The sequence below is a fragment of the Zonotrichia leucophrys genome, chromosome 2, assembly GCF_028769735.1.
Source record: "Zonotrichia leucophrys gambelii isolate GWCS_2022_RI chromosome 2, RI_Zleu_2.0, whole genome shotgun sequence".
Lineage (NCBI taxonomy): Eukaryota > Metazoa > Chordata > Aves > Passeriformes > Passerellidae > Zonotrichia > Zonotrichia leucophrys.
In genome coordinates this window covers 70,553,587-70,578,232 of record NC_088171.1, presented here as the reverse complement: position 1 = coordinate 70,578,232, position 24,646 = coordinate 70,553,587, and the positions used below count along the sequence as shown (strand labels likewise).

Below are 24,646 nucleotides of genomic sequence, written 5' to 3'. Positions count from 1 at the left end.
GAAAGCTCTCCAAAGACAGTTTGTGCTGAGGAAACAGAGCTTGTGAGTGAGTCCTGCTCAATGTTGGGGAAGTATCCAATTCCTACTCAGGTTTTCAAGGTGGAGGTATCAACAGTGGAGAGAGAAAAAATTAAATAAAGGGCAAGGTAGGATTTTAAAGGGTTTTTCAGTTAGGAGTCAGAGTGGGGATGGACAGATACAGGAAGGACTACAGAAGAATGATTGCAAGGAAAATCAGGGAAGGAGGTATTTTAGTAGCCTGGGAAAGAAAAAAAAGAAGATTTGACAGAATATTCATCTCTGGAATGGAAAATAAGGAATAGATCTCTGACGTTCTACATGGGTCAAACAGCTTCCAGACTGGTGGAGAAATAGAAACGAAGTGTAATCTAACACCCACACTAAGTTCAAGGGATGTTGCCCACTGCTAATACAAGTCAGGGTCTGGTCCCTGAGTCTTAATATTCCCTATCTCATAGTTACAGAGTTTCACTGGCTGTACAGCCTTAGAAACCTCCAAGACTAACAACACCAATTTTTCCAAAAGAGAAACCCACCAGGAATGACAAATACTTTCTCAGAAGGAAGCAGGCAGTAGAAAAACTCACAGATATGAAGTCCCTTTCTTTTTTTTGTCTGTCTGTTTCTCAGAGATAAATTCTGTAATACAAACCATAAAATAAGTAGGTCAGTGACTGCCTTTTTTTAAACTCTCCAAACCACAAAGGAAAGATTGTTCAAAGTAGTGTGGGTTCAAGTTGTTACTAGCCTGTTGCCACAAAAGTGTTTATAGAAATACTTAAGCCGTCACTTTTGTAAAATTCTTCTATGGTATCATTCTTACCAACACTTCACATCCTACTCTGAGGTGATTCAGTTCTTCCACAGGGATGTGGCCTATAGGGCAAATCTCATTGCAGAGTCATGAGTCATAAGAACCTTTGCAGAACCGGCCAGGCGCACTATAAATTCATCCTACCCTTCATGTCAGCTGCAGAAACCTTGGAGACACCCAGAGCAGCAGGCTTTCTCCCTACGCAAAACAAGGTACTGTAATGACTTCTAGATACTATTTATTTTACTTATTCTTGGCTGATGTTGCTTTGTTGACAAATAGGAAAAAGGAATCAGGTATCTGAACTGGAAACAACTAATCCTTGGGGAAAGTAATTAACTTAAGATTGCACAGGCATAGCCTATAAGATGAAAGTCTTAAAAATATACAGGAAGACAGCTTATTGTTCAGAGTTCTATAATTTCTAGAGCTCACTGACTAGCATATATATCACAACACTCAGAACCATTGTGTTTGCCCAAGTCAGGTAATTTGTTCTTGTACTTTATAGTGCTTAGAAGTACCAGTTTAGCTCCTGGTTTGCAAGCTATTAAGGTCACAAACTATCTTTTATTCTAATGCCATCCTATACCAACCAAAATAACTCCTAGTCCCTGACTAGAACCCTCAGCTAAGCCCACAAGGCAAATAACAAATAGCAGCCTCTGTGGTCTGCTGAATATAGAAAGCCTCTACTGCAGAAGAACTGGGAAGATGGGATCTGGGCTAGTGCTGTAAGACAGGGTTGCAGGACATTTTTAAAAGTCAGAAAGGTAATTCAGGATGCTTAGCATGCAATAGTTGGGGCAGTGCCAGTGCTTGCTCAAGTATAGGAAGATGAGTTTTGTCTTGACCTAAAGGAATAGTTTGACTGCTCCTGTTACCAGAGTATTTGTTCACTACAGAGATGAGTATCAAAAGGCTCTTGAACAAATTGAAGTATAAAATTTGTCTTAAGAGACAGTTTTTCGGTGGTGTCTAGCCCAGGCTTTGCTGAGTAACAAAAAATCAAAATTTGTTATCAACTATCACTCCAAGATGCTGTAAAGGGCAGTGCAATGAATTTCCTGGTGAACAAATACGAAACACAGCTAGAGGCTGGTTCATCCCTAAAAATGATAGGTGTTGCCATCAGTGAAACAGGACATGCTAAACTTTGTGTGACTTTATAACAGTTAATGCTTCTCACTCTTTATATAAACATTGTTAGGAAGCCTTTAAATCACAAAAAAAGTTCAAACAGTGAAGAGGAGCTTCTAAACAAATAGCAATCACAGTTAGTGGTTCATTAATAGCATCTTTTCTGTCTTTCTGTGCAGCTTCAGGACAATGGATACGTTGAATAAAGCAAACACAAGCTTTGCTCTTGACTTTTTCAAGCAGCAATTGCAGGAAGATGGTGACAAGAATATTTTGTTCTCTCCTTGGAGTATTTCATCTGCCCTGGCTGCTGTTTATCTGGGAGCCAAAGGTAACACTGCAGATGAGATGGCAAAGGTGAGTCTGGGCTTCAAAAGTAGCTGTCTGAAAAGGTTGATTTCTTGGAGTAATGTCCATGCCAGAAATTTGCTGTGTTGAAACAGAGGAAAAGAGTTCTGGGGTCTCTCCTCTATAGTTATTTCAAGTTTTACACTTTGCTTAACATAAATTCACATCTACAAGGTTAGAGAAAAACTATGTTGAGACTACAACCCTTTCTTTGGGGTAGGTATTTTACAGGCAAAATTACTTACTGAAATTGCCAAGTCATACTTGTTCAAAGCTCATAGTGTCATCAGGGGACAGTGAGAACAGTCCCAATGCATGGTTGTTAAACACCTAATGCAGGTACCCAGCTCCTGCTGGAGGAAGGGAGGATTGTGAGTTTGCTTCTGCTGTGGCAGAAATTGTCCCACCTGCAGTGATCTAACTCCTGATTTATAGGACAAAAGAGACCCAGCAGGGTAAAAAAGGAGTGATCTTCTGTTAGGATGAAGGGAAAACAAAACAAAACAAAAGACTCAGCTCTTCCGAAAAGTGCTCCAAGGTTGTTTGCACCCCTTTGTAGTCTGGTTAAGGTGAACAAGTCCAGAGAAAGGGATTTAAGGCATGGAACTGCCTGCACACTTTTCCGGCTTTTTAATACATAGCTGAGCTCCATTAAGACTTCTCCTTTGGTAGAATCCATCTGGGGGTAATTGGCGCTTTCCAGGTATTAACAGGTCATCTCAAGGCATAACTCAAAGCAGGCAGATTCCTCAACAAAGGACAGGTAGTAAGAGTTTTGCCCTGCAGCCCTCAGCTTAGTTTGCACAAGCCATTTTGTACACATGGGCATTGAGACCTAGACAAAGATTTCATATTCAGTAAGGACTCGACACAAGAATAAAATCTGAGCTTGACTGTCATCATTACCAGTCCCCTTGATGTCACAGAAAAAATTCACTGAAACAGCAAATTTTCTATTGTTGCATTTCTTATTGCTTTTTCCACTACAGGTACTTCACTTCAACAAAGCTGAAGAAGCCAAAAATGTCACCACAACCATAAGAATGCAGGTCTATGCCAGAACAGAAGACAGTCTATCAAATCGACGTGCATGTTTCCAGAAGGTATCTCACCCAAACTGGTGCTCAAGCTATGGGCATGGCCAAATTTTTTCCTGTATTTTCCTTCCACATTTGTGTTTGCTTATGTTTGCCTTCCTCACATTTAGTGTACAAAATGAATTGGTGCAGCATTGTGTGATACCTTCACCTAATGCAACGCTTATTGCATGCTTCCCCCTTTTACACAGAATTGCATAATCTAACCTCAAATTGCAAAATGTAACATTTGATGATCAATAGATCTTCTGATCTTTTTCCTTTAGCTCTGAGGACAGATTTCTTTCTCAAATTATTAATATTTAAAAGCTAGCACAGTTCTTAGCTCAGAGAGCTAATCCCAAGAAAAGAGACGCTCTTCCACACATATGATTGTAGCATCAAGACAAAGAAAACCAGAACATTAACTTTTCCAGGCTACCTATTCTTGATACATTTTAGAAATTAGCCTCCATGTCAGTTGAGAAGTTAACAGTATAAATTTACATGTTGGGATTTTCCAAAGTAGACCCGTTGCCTGCAATAAATCTAAGAGAAATGAGAATAATTTTATTCCTGAGATAAGCCTTTGTCATACTGGCAGGCATTTTGTCCCAGTTTGTATGTAATTTAATATAGCAGAACAATAAAGAAGGGCAAATGTAATCCCTCTGAGTCAGTAAAGACTTTTTCCTAGTTTATAATTCAAAGATTGTGATAACAAACTCTTCTCCCTGCTCTTTCCCGTCATCCTTATTCACTAGGGGGTTGAGCTATTTCCCTGAAGTCTGCCCACAAAACCCCAACTATTGCTAGTTTTGATGAATGGATCTTCATCCCGCAGCCAAATCCCATGGTGGGAAGATTTATTTTAGGGGTTATGTCAACATCTCATTTGCACTGCATGAATAGGAAAGGGATTGTTCCTCATGAGTAACACTTGCCCTCACTGTAAGAATTACAGAGTGCTGTGGGTAGCCCTATGGGTAGTGCTATGGGTTCTAACACTTTGGAGATTTAAGGTCTGTTCGTGCCTCTGATTCTGATATAATGATGAGATGAATACAGCACAGGTGCAGATTTTTAATTTACTAATTCACAGCTTATTCCTTGAGCTCATTGGAGACTCTGAACCCACAGTCATTTAGTCCTGTCACTTCAATATAGAGAATTTACTGCAATTACTGAAACATTAAAAAAACCCAAACCATAAAATATTAAGAGAGACATTAAGAAATTTAGGGGCAAACCTTCCATGTAATCCTAATAAATTAAGGGAGTGATAGAGCCAAATCTCATGCATTGTTTAAGAATTACTCTCTGACTTTTGTTTTCTGGATATCCAAAGTTTCACAATATCCACTTCTAAACGCTTAAATATTTTACATAATTCAGGCTCTTAACACTTACATTCCAAGACACTCACACACTGAGTGTCTATGTGTGTCTATACCACACCTGCAACTTCTAATACTTTAAAATGATTCTTTTATTTGACGCTCAGTTTAGAGCACCTCTTCTGTTGTAATATAGGTAACAGATCACCCAAAAAGAAATACTTTACTTGGATCAGTGTGAAGGAAAAAAACCAGGATTTTTTACTCAACAGATGAATAATGTCCTTTTTATTTCTATTTCTCCAAGACAGAGATTGGCAAATCAGATAATATCCATACTGGATTTAAAGCACTCAGCTTTGAAATCAACCAACCCACTAGAAACTACCTACTTAAAAGTGTCAACCAGCTATATGGAGAAAAATCATTGCCTTTCAGTAAGGTAAGACTTTTATTTAGATTATGCAGTATCATTTAATTTTCATGATCAACCTATGGCAACATAAGCTATATACTTTTAAATATTTTTGCTACATTTGCAAATTATGCTATTATCTTTAATATTTTCTATGATACTTTTCCTTAGACTTTGGCCACTAAAATTTTAGTTTTTTGGGATGTGTATCTAATTTCAGAGTGATTTGTAGATGTGGTTAGATGAGAATGGTTAAATCAAGTGTTTCCACAAAAAACAACTTTATTCCTTTGAGAAAACACGATGCTTGTGCCCATGTAATTTTCATCTCTGGCTGTAGTAGTACTCATATTGGCAGGCAGCAAACCTAAGTCAGGTGTCTCTATTGCCCTGCAGGAATACTTATTTTTAGCCAAGAGATATTACGGTGCAGAGCCACAATCAGTCAACTTTGTGGGAGCAGCAAATGCAGTCAGGAGAGACATCAATTCCAGTGTTGAACAACAGACTGAAGGTGAGTTCCAGCCTCTCCAAATCAAAAAGGAGTCATTTTGGCTTCTCTGTGCCCAAGGGGCCCATGGCAGGTAATCAATTCACCTCAGAAAGGTAAATCAGACTTTTCCTAAATTACTCATCTACCAACAAGCTCTTACTAAAATTAGTGTCCTCCATCTCAGTGTGTGAGGAATATGGCTTATTCTTCTTTGTAAATCAAGATCACCCCAGTAACTACATATTTGCAAATAATCTCAAGCTGGATGAGTGCTATGGCAGCACTTAAAATTTCCCTGGTTTATATCCCTGGAAACTGTGCCAGCTCTTAGACTGAAATAGTGAAACTGTACAGATGTGTGATTGCCCCTCTGTTTTCTCTAGGTAAAATCCAGAATCTGCTGCCTCCTGGATCAGTAGATTCACTCACCAGGCTAGTCCTGATAAATGCACTCTACTTCAAAGGAAACTGGGCAACAAAGTTTGAAGCTGCAGCTACCAGGCAAAGGCCTTTCAGAATAAATATGGTATGGCAATATACTGCCCTATTTCCTACACTGCAGAGGGAAAAACCTGAAAAAGATGGGGGTAGAGGAGGGGGAGGGAGAAATCCTGTCACCCTTTAAATCCATGTGGCAGTATAGTTATTTCATTTAAAGCACACAGTGCATTCAGTATATTTATTTCACCACACTTTCAACACTAAAACTTCACACACATACCAGGCCCTGAGGCACAAATAAATTATCAGAAGCTGACTTCAAAAAAGCTTCCATTCTCCAAAGGCAGGAAAAAAATAGAGGAGAACAAAACTGTATGGTTTAGTTCTTTACATTTTCACTTTTAACCATTCAGCAAATCAGTGTGACATACAGTTTCCTACAACTGGTGTCATCTGAGACATCTCAGGTAGCATGCCATGCCTCCCAGTGCCTGGCAGGGATCCTCTGAAGATCCTGTGTTCTGTGTCCTACCCATTAGGATGTCTCAGACACATTGGGCAGCCTGTAAACTGTGCTACTTTAACTTAGTCCTTCTACTGTTCAGAGTACAAATGTAAAATGTTCCATTTGATTTGTTGCAGCATACAACTAAACCAGTGCCCATGATGTACCTGAGGGATAAATTTAACTTAAACTACATAGAATCAGTTCAGGCTGATGTTCTTGAGCTTCCATACGTCAATAATGACCTCAGCATGTTCATCCTGCTACCAAGTGACATCTCTGGCTTACAAAAGGTAAAAAATTGAGAACATAATTACTGTGGAAAAGTAAGTGTGTCATTAACTACTTAAGGCATGTGTGAGGTAAAAGACCAGGCTGTAGTCATGTTTCTAGGAAGGAGGATACTGATGAGGCTCAAAGTAAAGCAAATCCCAAATCTGGTCTGGTACTGTGAGCTTGAAGCTCTTGAAGCTCAGACTAGATTTCTTAGTCTTGGAAGCCAGCATGTCTGTGGTTGCTAAAGTTCATAAGTCCTGGAAACAGGTAACCCAACCCCCATAGGATTACCTCTTTTCCAGCAGAACAAAAATGAGGACAAAAAACCAGCCCTGCTGAGATCCACTGCTGTCCACACCAATTCAGACAGATATGATTTCATTCTGGAAAAAACCCACCAAAAATTGGGCAGCCTCTGTTATGTTCGAGGATGTCCAGAACGAATATGTATGGATACTGCCACCTTCTGTAAAAAGCCGGATTCTGCCTTTGGATAACAAGCCCTTAAGAAATTTTATTTTTTAAGGTGCTGTTTGAGAGGCAGGAGAAAGCTCTTTTCAGTGAATTCTAAAATGTAGGGAAGACAGCCCTGGGAAGAGAAGAACAGCCAGACTATCATAGCTCTACTATATTCCCTGACAGTTACTGAGAACATTTCAAAAATTGCATTGATATATTATAGAACAACATTCTCATTTAGAACAACATATCTCCAAACTGCTGTTTTATTACTGTTTTTCTTGTACTCTTACAACCTCTTGAAAAGTTCTCCATTTAAGAGAAGAAATAGCCCAAATTTTTGAACATATTTTAATTTTCTGATTTTTTTTTACTTACTGCAGCTAGAAAGAGAACTGACTTTTGAAAACTTGTCTGCATGGACAAATCCAGAACTAATGGAGAAAATGAACATGGAAGTTTATCTGCCCAGGTTCACGTTAGAAGAGAAATATGACCTCAAATCTACTTTGAGCAGGATGGGGATACAAGATGCCTTCACAGAAGGTCAAGCTGATTTCACAGCAATGTCCAAGACTGGTGATCTGTTTTTGTCACAAGTTTTCCACAAGTGTTACCTGGAAGTCAATGAAGAAGGCACAGAGGCAGCTGCTGCCAGTGCGGCAACACTGGCATCACGAAGTCTTGGTGCTACTATTATCTTTTTGGCAGATCACCCTTTCCTTTTCTTTATCAGGCACAACAAGACCAAGACTATCCTCTTCTTGGGAAGGTTTTCTTCCCCCTAGAAGCTCGATTACTAAACAGGCTATTGCAACAACAAAAATGAACTAAATACACACCAAAAGAACGTCTCAATAGCCCGTGCACTTCTTAATTTTCCTGTACTATTGACAAATCTCTCAATGTTTGAAGAGAGTATTTATGAAAAATAACCTCAAATTTATGCCTCTGGCTCATTTTCCTGGCAAAACCCCCCCCAAATACTTGCACACGCTAAGTACCCAACTGTGCAAAGAAGAACATGACTGTGTCTTTTTAGCACTTTCTGAACCTGAACTTCAACAATTCAGAACGGACTGAGTTGAGCTCAACCAGTAAATTTAAAGTTTTGATACCTAAGAAGATGAAAACCCAGGAAAATATTGCAGAATGCTGCTGCATCTCCATTGGTTTCAGCTCATGCTGATCCCCAAAGCAGGCTACTCACCCACATTCTTGTCAGTTTTTTACCAACTCTGGTAAAAAACTGCAGTCTGGCAGAACTGGCAATGAAATAAACCTGCAAAATCACCTTTGTTCCTGATACTGGTGCTTCTTTTTTTGTTCAAAAAGTGGTTAACACATGTACTTTCTAATCTCTGTCCCACAGCAACTGGAAAATATTTAACAGCACTATAGAGCTAGGAAAATAAAACACATGTGCCTCACAACCTTCTCCTTTGTAAACTTTCACCCTTACAACACTATGTCCAGCCTAGCACTGTACTGATTTGCTCTCATTTTACTTTGCTACTTATTCACTGGTTTGAGACAAGGTAAAATGGGAGAACCAAGTCTACAGCTAATACAAGCAATACTAATGGCCATAAGTGCTTTCTGGAAGATGAATATGAATCTCCCAGGTCATATTTACTCCTGTCAATACTCTTTCTCCTAAGAGAGTGCCCTGATCAATCATGCATGTTTGCAGGGAATGTTCCTGAATATATGAATTCACAACACACAACAAAGGACCAGGTTTCTTAAAGGACTTGCACACACCAACAGCTATCTTACTACAAACACATTTTCTTGAAACAGCAGAACTCCCTTCTCCTGGCAGAGACAGCTGACTGTCCCTGCATCCTTTCTCTTTTCATTCAAGTGGTCAGCTGCTCCCTGGGTCCCTTCTGGCTCTGCTTCCCAAATGGGAGGTAACATAGGAAAAGTGTTATGAAGCATGTGCTTTATCCCTTTAGAGTCCCAAGAGAAATGCCTTCTGCCTGTCTCAGCTGTGAAACATGACACTGGATCCCTGTGCATTCAGTCCAATTCTGCCATGCGCCCTTCACCTCATGGAAGAGCAGCATGTCCCCATGGATAAGCCTCGGGAATAAAGACAGAAAAGTCACACCTGGAAGGCCAAGGAGAAACAAAACTATGACAACATGAACACAGACTCACTCAGGCCTTTAAAGTCAATGGAAATACGAGTCACCTTTTCTCTCTCCTTCACTATTTTAAGCATGGTTCCAAAGATGACACAGTTGATGTCCTTTTGGCAGTGCCATATCATTACTGAGTGGCAGCGGCCACAACATATGAAAAGTGAGTTGTACATTACGGAACAACCTTTTCCCAGAGTGAAGAGCAGTGCTGGAAATGTTGTGGGATCTTCATCCTTGGAAGGGCTATGGCTAACCTTATCTACTCATGGCCCTGCTCCAAGCAGGAGGTTGATCTCTGGATGCCCCTTTCAGTTAATATCTGTGATTTCTTTTTTTTCTCTTGTCAAAAGCCACTCTGCCTTGCAATCTCCCTTTCTCACCCTGTATGGCTTCCTTGCATCTTGACTAGCAAAGGCAATTATCTTGCTCACAGATATATCTCTGGGACTTGGCAGTCTCCTGGCTTGGGCTTTCTCACCACCTAACCATTCAGTTGACTTTTCTCCTATCCAGATTTGTGGAGGACGTACTCACTATACTAAAACTAGCACTTGCCTATTTTCTGGCATTTCTTCACTGCCTTGCACAACACTGATTTTTGACATTTTTTAGAATTCTTGAGCCACTGTATTCCTGTAATCAGGCTTGCAGTACAATGCTTAGCAAACAGTACAATTTCCTTCCTTTCCTGCTCCTTCCGCTGCCCTCTAGAGTCTTAGAGTTGTTACCACCTTGTTCTTCTTCCATCACTGTGTCTCTTCTGGGACTTCAAAGTGGCAGCTCTTGTACCATGTTTACCTCTGTTGTGTCTCTCTGTCTTTGCTTGAGCCCTCCCAGCAGAGCTGTTTCAATTCTTGCCCTCCCCCTTGCTGTGCAGCAACTCAGGGTTTTGCAGTGTTTGTCTCAAATGATTCCCAACCATGACTGCAATGAGATTTCCTCACCAACCAGTAGGGTCTCCCTCCCTTGCCCTCCTTCACAGCTTTGTCTCTGTGTTCCTAATAATCTTCAGCCTGAAGCTGGACTCCCAGTGTCCAATTCAATCACTAAACTTAGTGTTTTATGCTGAGGTACTGCATTTGAAACTCAGGAGCCACAGAGCGGAGAATCAGACCCTCAATATCTGCTTAAATCTAGAAACCAAAGCAAAGTATTGTGTAACCTTTTTAAAATTCACTTATTTAAAACAACACAGCAGTTATCTCCATGGCACCAGAAAACCTTCAGAATCAGCAGCTTGCTTTGCTATCCTGTCAGTAGGCTATTGTGGTGCAACAACAGACTTGGGATTTTAATTCCATTGTCCTTTTGAAATCTCTAAATCTGAAAAGTGACCAGGTCAACAAAAAGGCCAAAACTTTGTAAGATCTTTTGGGGATGTGGTAGAAAGGAACTTTGGGTAGGTGGGCACAACCTGGATGCAGATAAAAAGGAAAGGGAGGGGCAAGCAGTACTGTGTTCCCTAATTTAAAAATTGCTTAACACACACATGCAGAACCTGACTGAGGACAAGAGCTAAATCTTCTCTCTCACAGGATTAAAGGTAAATATTTAAATCAATTTAAGTAAATTTTATGGTGTTTTTAAATGCAATCTGTTCCATGTGTGACTGTATGGATAAATGATAATACACCTGCGTAATAATGCATTATTCTTGCCTTGTGTTTTTCTAAATGTCAACCATTAGAGAAAATAATGCTGTAAGCCTATGGAAAACTGCTAATTTGGGGCAGAATTATTCACAAGCAGGAAAGTTTTCTTAGGGCAGCAACTGCATTACAAGTAAAATCTTCATTTTGATAAAAGAATTCTGTACTTCAGATGAAGGCATAGCACTGCACATTATCAAGCCAGAGACTCAGAGGAGTATTCATTAGCTAAAAAGAGAAATTCCCATCCTGATGCTCTCTTGGTTGTGTTCTCTAACGAAAGAAAATCACTCTGGTACAGACATGGTCCTGAGGGCATACTGACTACCAGAAAGAATGTAGTTGTCTCGAAACCAATCACTTCATAAATATCTGCAGACTTCAGAGATTGCCCCACAATTTTTGTTGCTCCATTCCATAGATAAGACAATGAGAATAATCTAAGCATTTCTGTTTTTTTAAATGGTAAATTACAGGAGGCAGCTATTACTGGGTAGATATCTTAAAGCCTAGAGCAGTCATAACCTCAAGGCATCTGGCAGTTTCTGGGGGAAAAAAAATTGCTGGAACATTCATAAAGGGTGGTAGGTACACAGAATGAATAAACCGTGTAAGTCTAAATAGAAACAACAGCTTTGCTGTTCATGGTACTACTCAGAATAGGTCGCTGGCCAGGAAAAGCAAATGAGCCTAAAAATTATGCCTAAATCCTTTTGCAGTATCAGCTGTCAATTCTATACAGATCCAAATGTAGTAGTGGGAAACTCAAAGAACGTACTAAAATGTGAACCAATGTACTAAAAATGCATATAATTTCCCCTGTGAATGTTGCTTTCACAAATCATTAGTTAAGAACAAAAAAGGAAAGAAATACAGAGGTTATAAATCTGCACATCTTTGGAGATCAAAGACAGAAAGAATCACAAAGAAAATTGCAGCTGTAGAGGGAAAAAACCTAAAAGAAATTGGTGCTCCTAACAGGTGGCAACCAGTATCTGCGTGGAAGATAAACACACAACTATGCTATTAGTTTTAGTGGCTTAAAGGGATTGTTTTGCACATGCAATAGTTCTCATTAAAGTGTACTATGTACAAAAATTTAAACATTCAAAGAGTACAATTCTGTTTGTTGCGTCTTTCCAGGTTGTAAAAATGGAAGTGGTCTCCACATCAGTTGGCAACTTTACTATTGATCTTTTCAACAAGCTGAATGAGAAGAACAAGGGAAAAAACATTTTCTTCTCCCCTTGGAGCATATCAGCTGCTCTGGCTCTGACATACCTGGGAGCAAAAGGAACTACAGCAACTGAGATGGCAGAGGTAGGTTACTTTTGTACTATTATTGTGGGGAGAACCTTTTGGATTTGCACAAACCCATTCTTGCTGTTGGGAGAAACAGCTGTGGAATGGAGTTCTGCCTTGCAGCATGTAGATAAGAGCACAGTGTTGGTGGTCTGGGAGGGGTATGGTGCTACTCATTGTTATTCCATGGGATTTATTGTCACTACATCTTCAGCAGCCCTTTGATTAGTCCCCTAAGCAGCAGATAGCACAGTGAGTTATCACAAGGAGAGAAACATGACAACCATTTGATCCCCATTTGACTTTAAGTCTCACAAGGCCCTTCATGCCTATTTCTTATCTTTGAAAACTCTGCTTGCAGGTCCTTCATTTCACCGTGGGAGCAGGAGCTGAAGCTGCTTCTTCTGTGGCCAGACCTTCTCGGGGGAGACCAAAGAGAAGAAAATCGGTATCTGTTTGAAGTGAAATTCCATTATAAAGAACCAAAATGTCCAGATAGAGTTTTAGGAGTCCAGCATTTATTGTCTGCACTCCTCTTTAAAGTACAAACCCCAGCCATACTTCACAGGAGGATGATGTTCAGTTCCTTTCACTGACTCAGACTCTCAGAAGCTGAAAGGATGAGTCAGTGGGGTAGTCTGGAAGGTTTGTTATATGACAATTCAGTTAATCCAGTCACAAACAGAGCTCTGCAAATTTGCAGTGATGGTAAACTTGGGAAAATAAAAAGTAAGGAAGAGGAACCTAAATCCCTCTCCTATATGCATTGCTTAGCATGTTTTGAAAGCTTGATGCAAAAATTAAATTGCTGAATGTTTGGTTTCTTTTTCCAAGGATCCTGAGAACAAGCAAACTGCAGATATTCATTCTAGCTTCAAGAAGCTCCTGACTGCCATCAACAAACCCAGAAGCACCTACTCCCTGAAAAGTGCCAACCGCATTTACGTGGAAAAAACCTTCCTATTATTGCCAGTAAGTTAAATCTCAGGGAAGAGGAAGAAAAAGTGCAAAAATCTCTTTTAAATTACTTGCCATTAACAGAACAGTTGGGAAGCTGACCTTGAATACTGCAAATAGGAGCTCTGGACTCCAGTGATATCCTTAACTGGAAAATACCAGTCAGTCTGCTCACAGAATTTAAGGATGCATTGCCCTTGACTGTATTGTAGATCCCTACAACCCTTTACATGAAATGTGTCTTTAGTATTGGAACCCTCAATATATAAAACTGTAAATGAGAAATTAAATAAGCACATCCATAGGATGCATGCAGCCTTCCTCACTTCTCCAGATAAATCTTGGAACAAAAGATGTGAAATTTCTGTTCTTTGGTTATTTCTTACTTGTTAACCCACAGTCCAGCAGAAAATAACAGGCAAGATCCTGCAGTCCTCAGGTCAAGGAATCAATCAAGTATAAGAGCCAACAACTTCCTTTTGGGACTAAAAGTAGCTTATTTCTCTAGCACAGACCTTTTTTGCTCACTTTTTTGTTATTTTTCAGACATACATACAGCTCAGTAAGAGCTACTATGAAGCAGAGCCACAGAAGGTTAACTTTAAAACAGCACCAGAACAGACAGGAAAGGAAATCAACACTTGGATTGAAAAACAAACTGAGGGTAAGCTGGGCTCAACCCCAACATCTTTGCTCTCCCACAAAGTCAGGCTGCCCTTTCCCTTGGGCAGGTGCCCTTGCTTCCCCAGGTGCTACTGCAGCAGCTGAGTCACGCCTTCCAAAGTGGATATGGGCAGTGAGCAGAGACATGGTGGGAGAACAGACAAAGAGCAGCACGCTAAAGCAGCTCCAAACACCTGATGTGGGCCTCATTGAGTTCCCTGAGGAGATTCCCAGTGTCTCCACAGTGCTCTGAAGCAGCTGGTCTGCTGGCACAAACGTGCCCTGGTGCTGCACCACTGGCAGAGCAGACAGAGGGGAGAGGCACCTCTGCCTACCAGAGTGCTCCAGGGCAGGGGGGGAGGCCTGCCTTGCTGTACCACCCTGCACTGGGCAGAGGGACTCCTCCTTCTACCTGCTGTAACCAGTCAGTGAGGCTTTCTGCTTCTAGCTGCTTGCCATGAAGCTGAGACAGCTTTGGAAGGAGGAGTAAATCACTGTCAGCCAGAAGGACAGGTCAGGAAACAGCTTTGGAGAGTGTAAAGAATTACACTGATTTATCTCAGGAGAGCCTTTTAGGGAGCAGAGCATTGAGGCATGGACTTTTTACTGAGAAGCTGAACTGAGAGAAAAACTGATCAAAATGTCCTCACTGTGCTACACTGAAATGAAACCTGACTCTTATGCTTTCAAAAGGCAAAATCAAGAATTTGCTGGGTCCACGAGATGTGACAAACTCCACCAAGCTGATCCTGATAAATGCCATTTACTTCAAGGCAGAATGGGAAGCAAAATTTAAGGCAGAAGATACAGAACTGCAACCCTTCCGACTGAGCAAGGTAAGTTCCTCCTTCTTACTGTAAACAACCTGGTCACAACATCTATTGCTGAAATCTTTCCATTTCATAAGTGTTTTAGGTAGCCCTGTGGTAACTAGATCCTGTGAAAAGCTGGTTGCAGCAAAATCTGTCAGTTCTCAGCTCACTGAAACATTAGGATGTGCTCAGGTAAATGTTAGTGAGCTCCAAGTAACAGCTAATGTTTCCAAAATCACTACAGACATTTAAAACTTTTCAGTAAAGCAGTGCTAAAATTGACTAAATTGTAAAAACATGATTTTGAGAGTCCAGGCTCCACGGATGGGAACTACATGACATGTCATGGTTGAGTAGAGCACCAGGCCTCTGCGCTGTGCAACCAGGCTGGGCACAATCCTTCCTGCTCAAACACAGCTGCAACAGGGTGCCCTGAACTGCTGCATGTCTGCATGAGGCTAGAAGCAAGGTTAATGGCATGTACCCAGGAGAGATGTTAATGAATTCAGTTAAAGAATTCTGTGCAACTTCCACAAAATCTACCTTCTTCTCTCTGGTTAGCATATACACATGTTCTGCTTCCTTGAATGAAGGGATACAGATGTTAATAGAAGTTATACACTCCTGACAAAGTGACTGTCTCCCAGGAACTCTTCTCTTCATGAGCTCATTTGCTCTCACACTAGAGTTATCTTTTCTCAAGCAATCAGCTTTTTTTTCCAAGCAATTACCTTTTATCACCAGAGAGAGGAGTTTATCAGTTTATCACTGATAAACTGCAAAACACTCATCCTCTTAAACCACAGCTGCTTTTCTGCCAGAGTGTTGTAAGGCCATATCCCACACATGCTCCATACCCCTAATCCTTGCAGACATTTTTAACTCCCTTCCTCCTTAGGCATTTCTTGGGGAGAAGAGAAAAATATCTCTTCAGCCCCCTACAAAAGCTTTGGGACAGACACCAAGATAAGCAATGTTGTTCAGTCAAGAAAAACTTTGGAAAATGGATAATAAATCACTGTTTTAAAAGTTTATAAAATTTCCTCTCCCTGCACTGAGACATCATCACCCTTCCATTCAATGATTTCTTACTTATAAAAAAAACACTTTCCAGAACAAGACCAAGCCTGTAAAGATGATGTACATGAGAAAAACATTTCCAGTCCTCATCATGGAAGCAATGAATTTCAAAATGATTGAGTTGCCATATGTGAAACGTGAACTCAGTATGTTCATCCTCCTTCCTGATGACATCAAAGACAACACTACGGGTCTCGAACAGGTACAACCATTTTGTATACTACTCAGTCATTTAAAAAAACAGAAGGGCAGGCTGACAATAATATCTCCCTATCTGAGGACATGCTATCATGCTGCTTGACCTCATCCACTAGCTGAATTAATTTTCTTTAATACTTCTTTAATCCCAAGAAAGTTCTTCCATAAGAGCACCCTTAGTTTGGCAGGAACTGAAGACAGAGCAACACTTTGCATAATCAGATGCTCAGCTCTTCAGCAGCCCCCTTGACTGACACCCAATTTTACATGATCTGTAACAGCTGAATCTCCCTTGCACATTCAGGAGAGACACCACCACATACAAAGTCATAGGTTCTTCCTGAAATTATACATTTTCTCGATGGCCTAGATGTTTATTTCCATATTGTTCTCACTCTTTTTCCCCCTCTCCCCTCCCACCATTTGCCTGCTCAATAAAAAACTAGAATTTTAGTGAGACTGCATTTGCTACAACAATGAGATCTGCTACTGTAGTTAATATAATTCCAAGATTGTTAAATTCTTGGAGTCTATACCATTCATTGCTTTCCTCCATTTGATCTGAGCTGAACCCTGGTGGCATAGCGCCCAGGATACAGAGTGGCAATGAAAGACTTTGCTGCAAGCACTTTGTTTCAAAGCTGTCAAGGAAATATATGCAATAATTTTAACACCTGTTTTTATAGAACTGGACCAAACTATGTGCCACACAGCAATTTTAGTCACAGCAGGACTGAATTTAAAAAGAGGAAAGAGCTACCATGGGGGATGGCAGCTGTTGAATGCCCTTCCTATCTCTCTTTTACTATGAATTTGGAAAGGGGACTGCTCAAAACTTTGCAGCATTAAGACTCATATACTTGTGGCACACCTTGTCTCTGATCATTAGTAAAACCAACTTCTTTCATGCTTTCAGCTAAATGTTACATTTACTATTTAAAATGTTTAATTCATTACATTGTCATAAAATTTATTAATTCATAGTTAATGAATTGTTTTTCCCTGCAAAAACCAAATTCCTTCTCCTTCTTAAATGATAGCTGGAAAGAGAACTAACATATGAGAAGCTGTCCGAATGGACTGACTCCAAGAAGATAACCGAGACTCTTGTGGACCTGTACCTACCTAAATTCGAAATGGAAGAGAGATATGACCTCAGTGATAATCTGATCAGGATGGGAATGCGCAGTGCCTTCAGCAGCAATGCAGATTTCAGTGGAATGACAGAGAAGGATAGAGTGATGATCTCCAAGGTTTTCCACAAGTCTTTTGTTGCAGTTGATGAGAAGGGCACTGAGGCAGCTGCTGCTACTGCTGTCCTTGTAGAACTAACAAGTGCACATGATAGCTATGTTCTGAAATTTAGGGTTGACCACCCTTTCTACTTCTTCATCAGACACAACAAGTCCAAGAGCATCCTTTTTTTTGGTAGATTCTGCTCTCCTTTAGAATGAATAATTACTTGCTCTCAGACAGCAACCAAGGTTCACTGTTCAATGGAAAAAATGTGAACTGTGGTGCTAAAATCTCAACCTTAAGCCATGTAGCCACCTGTACTGAAGTGCTTGTTCTTTTCCTTCCAACCAACCTCCCTCAAAGAAGGCAGCAAACAGAAACTATCCTGAGCCACCAAAGAACAGCCCTCTACTGTTTCCTTCTATTGTCCTAATGAGACAGTCCTAAACAGAAAAGAAAGCACAGAATTTTGCTCCTTTTTATCAAACCTGCTCTTCTGGCTTTGTTGTTTAAAAGTAAGTGGAGTCATAAAAGCTCTCTGCACACAGCCCTATGTCAAATGCTGACTACAAGGGAAATGCAATTCATTCTTTTGACTCTTGCAGAGAGGATAAAGAACCCTGAAAAGAAAAAAACCAAACTTGTAGAAATCTGTATGCTCTCTTTTTCTCTCCTTCCCTCACTGGGAAACCTGCATTTGTACTGCAATGCTATTTCACAACCTTAATTTCAAATTTCGATGACTGTTGGAATTTAACAAAATTTAATACAAATCCAGAATAATCTCAGAATGCCCCTTACCATCCCTTGTCTCACCACATGTATATAGGCACATCACATTCATTCTCTCCTGCTCTTTCAGCTTTCTGAAAAAGTAAGACTGTGAGAGAAAATTGTCCAACCCTTAATATTAAATTGCTGATTTCTAATCACATTGCATTTTTTCCCCTCATTTTTCTAAATTTTTTAGTTTAAGGTTGTTGAGATTTCCAACCAGCAAAAATGCTAAGCAAACTATTAGCAACATGCCTTCTTACCACCTTTTTTATTGATATGTAATCTAAACCTGTTAGAATTTAAATGTGCTTCCTCTTTTTAATTTTACTTAGTTACACCTGTTTCCTGGTTAATACCTGCAAAGCTTCCTTGCCACCTGTAATAATGACCAATGTTTGATTTGTACCTTATGAGTGCATCTTAGCAAAGATATTTGTGGTATTGACAGAAACACCAGTGAAATTTTGATTTTGATTGATGCTTTACTTACTATTTTACCATGAGCTGCATTTAATGAAATAAATAAACTTGAACTTGTGTTTGTGTTGTTCAAGACACTGAGTTACTTGGTTCTCTTATAGTATCCTGCAATCTGCACAGCTGGAGCATGTTTCCATTCTTGTCATTCCAAATCAACCACCACACCACCCCAACTGACAAAGCTGAGAAACTTTAACACACTTGTGTCTTATTTTCACCAGGTTTCAAATAGGCCTCCAAACACTGCTATTCTGTGTGTCATCCAGGCATTTACAAACATACCCTTCACAACACGCTATAAATAAGGAGTCTGACCAGAGGCTATGGCCCAGAACAGCACATTCCAAATATCCCTTTTGACCTTGTTCAAGAGTGAACAAGCAACGTGAAAAAAAATGAACCTTCCACACATCCCTCTTACCCATGTGCAATAATGAACAAGTCATGCTGTACTGGCAGCATCAGTTCCCTCTGACAGCTTGGGAGGGCAGCAGTTGTGCTATCCCTGTGGCATCAGGAATAGCATAAAGTTTTGAAGCCATTGTGGCAGTCCAATTACTGCAGGAGGGAGGTACTGGAAAAGCATTTACTCTCAACAAAATTCCACCTATAATTACAACTTGTTCCACCTCCCCAGAAGGTATTCTACTTGGAACTACATCTCACTTCAACAAACTATTTCCACATCTTCTTCCCTGTACAAAGTGCTGCTTCTAAAATCAGCGCCCTCCCTTGCCTGAAAGCCACAGCTCAGGATTTAGTTGTCTGTCCCTCAGGACCTACCCCAGTGCAGTCCAGATGAGTGCTATTCACTTGGCTTTACTGAGAAGTTTGTTCTTTATGTGTGGAAGAACACATAAGTGAAGGCTGTGAAAAAATAAGAGGAGTGAAAACAGAACCTCTGAGGCTCTCACTACAGCACAGTGACTGCCAGCTGGCGAGAGATGCAAAACTCAAACCCAAACAGGCTGGGTTGGCTACCAAGCCACTCCCAGCCTCAGCTTTCCTTGAAGAGTACACATTCCAGTGTATGACTTGGAGTACAAGGGAAAAGTGTGAAAGAGAAGAAAAGGAACCCATCTAGTGCTGCAGAGCTTCTCTACTGCAAGCAACACTGGAGCTGCTTAATTTGTGCTTCCCTGCATTACTGTTATGGTAACCAGCATCTGGCTCTCAGGTCAGGCTAACCCTTGCAGAAACAGAGAATTGTCTGGCTATTTCAAATCATCTGGTCCCACCCACTATGCAAACAGGCTAAACTGATGCTGGTTGCACAGGGCCATATGCATTGGATTTTGAATACCTGTCTCCACCAATGGAAGATACACAAGCTCTCTTGGCAACCTGTGCCAGCGTTTCACCGTCCTCATAAGTGACCGTCTTCATCCTCTCTTATGTTCAGACTGACCTTCATGTTTTCAGCCTGTGCCCATTGCCTCTTGTCATCTGTCACGGTTTGACACTGGCCAAACACCAGCTGCCCACAAAAGTCGCTCACCCACCCTCCCCTGCCACAGCAGGGCAGAGGAGATAAAAAAAATTGACAAAAGGTTCATGAATTGAGATAAGGACTCAATTAATGAACCTCAATGTCATGAAGGCAGAAAACATTCCAAGGGCAGTGGAGGTACAAAGTGAATTAGAGGAACCAAGTGAATTTATTACAAACCAAATCAGAGGAAGATAATAGGAAATAAAATAAGCCCTTAAACACCTTTCCTTCCCCCAACCCCTCTCTCCTTCCCATCAACAGTGCAGAAACAGGGCATGGGGATTTTGGTCAGTTCATCACCTGGGGTTTCCTTCTGCAGCACAGGGAGAGGAGTCCTTCCCTTGTGAGACCATGGGGGCCCTCCCACGGGAGACAGTTCTCCGTGAACTTCTCCTGTATGGGTCCATTCTCACAAGCAGAAGTCCTCCCAAAACTGCTGTGGTGTGGGTCATTCTTTCATGAGGTGCAGTCCTCCAAGGCCAGGCTGCTCCAGCCTGGGAGCAAGGGCCTCCTCTTCCCACCCAGTCTCCCACTGGATCGCAGCCTCCTCCAGACATCCACTCACTCCAGCATGAGCACCTTCCCCACAGGCTGTGGGTGGATTTCTGCATCCCCCATGGATCCCCATGGGCTGCAGGGGCACAGCTGTTTCACCATGACCTCACCGTGGCCTGCAGAGGAATCTCAGCCCCTGCACCTGGAGCGCCTCCTTCGCTCCTTCTCCACTGACCTTGGTGTCTCCATGTCGTTTTCCTCACATGTTCTCACCTCCTCCTTTTCTCTGGTTAGAAAAACACTGTGTGTTTTTATTTTCTTCTTAAATTTGTTATCATAGAGGCATTACCAACCTTTCTCAGCTTTGGCCAGCAGCATGTCCATCTTCAGAGGATCAGGGAATGGCTCTGTTGGGCATGGTGGAAGCTGCTGGCAGCTTCTCACAGGAACCACCTTTGTGGCCCCCTTGCTACCAAAAACCAGGCCATGCAAAACTCTGGGAACCTCTGAGAAGAGCCTAGTTCCTTCTTTGTTACACCCTGTAAGGCATTAGTCAAGTAACAGGTGCATCGTGACTGCACTTCCAAATAAATAACTGTTTTCAAGAAGCCTTGAGTTTGTTCTGTATCATCAAAATTTGCAACTTCAGGTCCACAAACTCCTCTTTGAAAAGCCACAGTAACTTTGCAAAGCAAGACTCAACACAAACACATTGTGAGCACAGACCACTTGTCACTTAGTGATTCCACGCTTGTCAAAACACAGCATATTAACATGCTTTCAGTTTATCCTACAATGAAACATGGGGGTTTTGTGTTCCAGTAACAATGTCAGATTCATAAAATAATCCCTGACACCTCTGTAGTAGTCAGAATTAATGAAAAGCAGAAATGGTAGACATAGGTTGCATTAATAAAGCCAAGAAAATTTACAGTGTTGGTGTACTGTTAGTATACAAGACAAGGACATATAAAACCCCACTCTAACTGCAATGCAAATGCATCCATATTTTAAAGGTTTTATTTTTTCAACAGAAACAGGCACAAGAACCCTGCTTTTCAGGTGTTATTTATAGTCCTGTCTTTGCAGTTCTATTGTAACAGATGTGACACTTGGTCTCATTTTCTTCCCAAGCAACATAGCTGAATAGGATTTTTTGCAGAGCAAAAATCCATAATTAGACTTAGTCTAACACTGATTTTAAATTCTGCTGCTTATTACTAGCACTAACTGCAAGAGAACTCATCTTCAACAAATGCCCAAAGGGCCCACTCAGAGTGGATAATTTACAGATATAGGAATATGGTAGTCAATCAGGCAGAAAGATACAACTTTCCTCCTGAGCCAGATAGGAATGAAATATGGCTTCATTAAAGACCAAATTTCATAATCAGCATGTCAGGGGAAAATGACTGGTTTTATCAAAAACTTTTTTATAACCATTTGTCAAAGGTCAATCCACTTGAAGTCAATAGGTCAGGCATTGTGATGCAGTGAAACCTTTTTTTACCATTCTGTCTGCATCAATTCATGACTAGTTCTCACTGTTTACATCTGGCACTGCAAAACCAAGAGCCCTTACTTGGCTAATATGTTTCCTTCTGTAACTCCAGTGTCTCTTACCAAACAGGATCTTGCAGCAGCTGGTGCATACCACAAAGTGTGTCTACACAGTTGGAGAACCCTTTCTTCATCTTCCTGTATTTTTGGCCAATCTTTGGAGATTGTAGTGCCACTACTGCTTGGGGGTTTTTCTTCTATGAATTTATCTAAAAAACAAACAACAGCATATTAAGATACAAGCAGAAATATTTCTTAAGCTCCTAAGTAAATACAGCAATACATTTCTGAAGCAAGAAAATAAGATGAACATGCAAGGCACAAAAACTGCACTCAAAAACAAAAGGTATGAAGAAAGCAAGGCACACGTATCTCTCTAGAAACCTTGCATGCCATATGTAGCAGTCAGATTTTAAGTGTACAGAAGGACTAAAATATAATCCTTGTTCAAAAGATGAACTTCATACTGATGCTTTTTCCATACAGGTTGTCAGCATGCAGGTAATTTGTTTACTCTGCATGAGCCATACTGGTGGGCAGGGGATGTTCTTTACCAAGGTTGAATGTAGCAGAAAAGACAGATCATGATCACAAATGAAATTCATCAATACAATTTAAACTGAGTTACAAAGATTAAGATCAGAATTACACTGGTTTAAAGTAAAACATTTGATTACATCTTACATTACATCTTTGCTGATATCCAGTTTTACACATTCACCTGGTTTTGATCCCTGCTCTTATATGACAGTCTCAGTAAAAGTAAAAGCAGAGCTTCCAAGTACCTTTTCAGCTTTTGGTGGATGATTCAAACTCCCTAAGTCCACCAGGGAGGGATAAAAAGCTCAGTACAGTGCAGGGCCTGTAAGTATCTAAAGCACCTTCACTGACTTTGCTAGCACCGGAAGTCTTTCAAAACAACATCTACCAGCTCAAATGAGCACACAATTCACTCTTATTACATGACTTATTTTAGAATTCACTCTTATTACATGACTTATGCACTCTTACTTACATGACTGTGTAAATACCTTCTGAACTTCCATTGCAATGCGTTTTCTTAAAAAAATAATTTAAAAAAAAGCAAAAGTGTAAAATATCTTTGTACAAAATAAGGGCTTTATGTGACCTGAGGTCTACAAGTACTTAGATGCCTCAAATTTAACCAGAGGATCAATGAGATTAAGTCTATTTCAATATTCCCTTTTAGCCATAACTTTGAGATCAGTTTATATTAATTTCCCCAGTCGGTAGAGCATAGAGAAAAGGAGGCTGTAAAATCATTTCACCATATCTGTTGGCAATGCAGAGTGGTTGAATTATTTTCTGCAATTCCTACTTTTTTTGCAGGCCAAACTCCAAGGTTGTGGAGGACACCTGAAAGGAACTGGAATACTGGCCTTCATGTTCCAGGACATACATGTACTAGCAGTGACCTTGAATTGAGGAGGTCTCTAAGTTCTGAAAGCGAGTGATAGAGAGGAGAACTAGGAATAAATGGGGGAACGTGCACATTGTTAAAAACCAGAAGAGGATGTAGATAGAAAAGGGAGGTGCAAATATTTCTACATTTCCAAAAGGACTCATTGCCCCACAGACTGCCACAGACCCTGACTGAAGACAGATCTTAACTCTTTTCTCTCAGGATTTCAGGTAATTAGACATTCCTATAAAAATAACTACCTTTTATTTGGAAGTCTTAAGAATTCACTTTAATTTCTTTGGAACTGCGTGGTTAAATTATGGCACAAAATTCATTTAGGGGAAGGGAGTGTTTATTTTTTTACTATGAAGTGTAGCCCTTAGGAAAGCTCTCTGCTGAGGCAGAGTGGGCAGAACGCAAATCAGGGTTGGGCAAAACCTTCAGAGCCTGGAGAGGGCAGAAAATTTCCTGACCTGTAGGAAGGGTGCCTTAATCACCAGGGAGAACCAGCATCTCCAGGAACAGCAGTAGGAAATGTAAAGGACCTAAAAATGCTTAGGTGTGAGCTAGGCTGCATGGCATTCCCCTCTGAAGCATTCCTGGGAACGCTTCAAAGCTGTTGCAGAGCTCTAAGGAAGCTTTACAAACAGAACTTGAGGACCTCAGAGGCTCCAGGCATCTCAGACACTTCATGGGAGCAGCCTGTTTTGAGGACTGCAGTTTTTGATTTAACCACACAATTTGTGGGTGAATATGGATTTAAATGCCCAGTTGCTGTTGTTGATCTAATGCTTAAATTTTACTTGATGCCATCTTACACTGACTTCACCAAATGTTTTATTAGTCTTTATTCTGAAGAAGACAATGGAAAAGTCTGAGTTTGTCGTAATATTTATCAAAGTATTAGATGGATCAAAAAATACTAATAGGATGCACAGGTTTATTCCAGAACCATGCATGAAAAATCAATTTAATCCTGGGGTTGTGGTTATTTGTTTTTTTAGGTTTTGTCCTGCAAAAACATAGCTAAGAAAAGAAGCAGAAGAG

General features: G+C 40.6%; 2 protein-coding genes across 2 annotated transcripts; both read left to right on the top strand.

Annotated features, from left to right (window-relative positions):
* Positions 1-917: 917 nt before the first annotated feature.
* On the top strand, positions 918-8,630 carry LOC135444155 (serpin B10-like). Its single transcript, XM_064705389.1, has 8 exons — positions 918-1,047; positions 2,155-2,332; positions 3,313-3,426; positions 5,044-5,178; positions 5,548-5,665; positions 6,028-6,170; positions 6,728-6,883; positions 7,709-8,630. The coding sequence occupies exons 2-8, from the start codon at positions 2,165-2,167 to the stop codon at positions 8,111-8,113; spliced, it is 1,239 nt and encodes a 412-aa protein (XP_064561459.1). The 5' UTR covers positions 918-1,047; positions 2,155-2,164; the 3' UTR covers positions 8,114-8,630.
* A 3,646-nt stretch (positions 8,631-12,276) lies between these two features.
* Positions 12,277-17,939, top strand: LOC135444158 (heterochromatin-associated protein MENT-like). The gene is made up of 7 exons (XM_064705400.1): positions 12,277-12,444; positions 12,788-12,874; positions 13,261-13,398; positions 13,930-14,047; positions 14,740-14,882; positions 15,973-16,140; positions 17,177-17,939. The coding sequence occupies exons 1-7, from the start codon at positions 12,277-12,279 to the stop codon at positions 17,588-17,590; spliced, it is 1,236 nt and encodes a 411-aa protein (XP_064561470.1). The 3' UTR covers positions 17,591-17,939.
* The last annotated feature ends 6,707 nt before the right edge of the window (positions 17,940-24,646 follow it).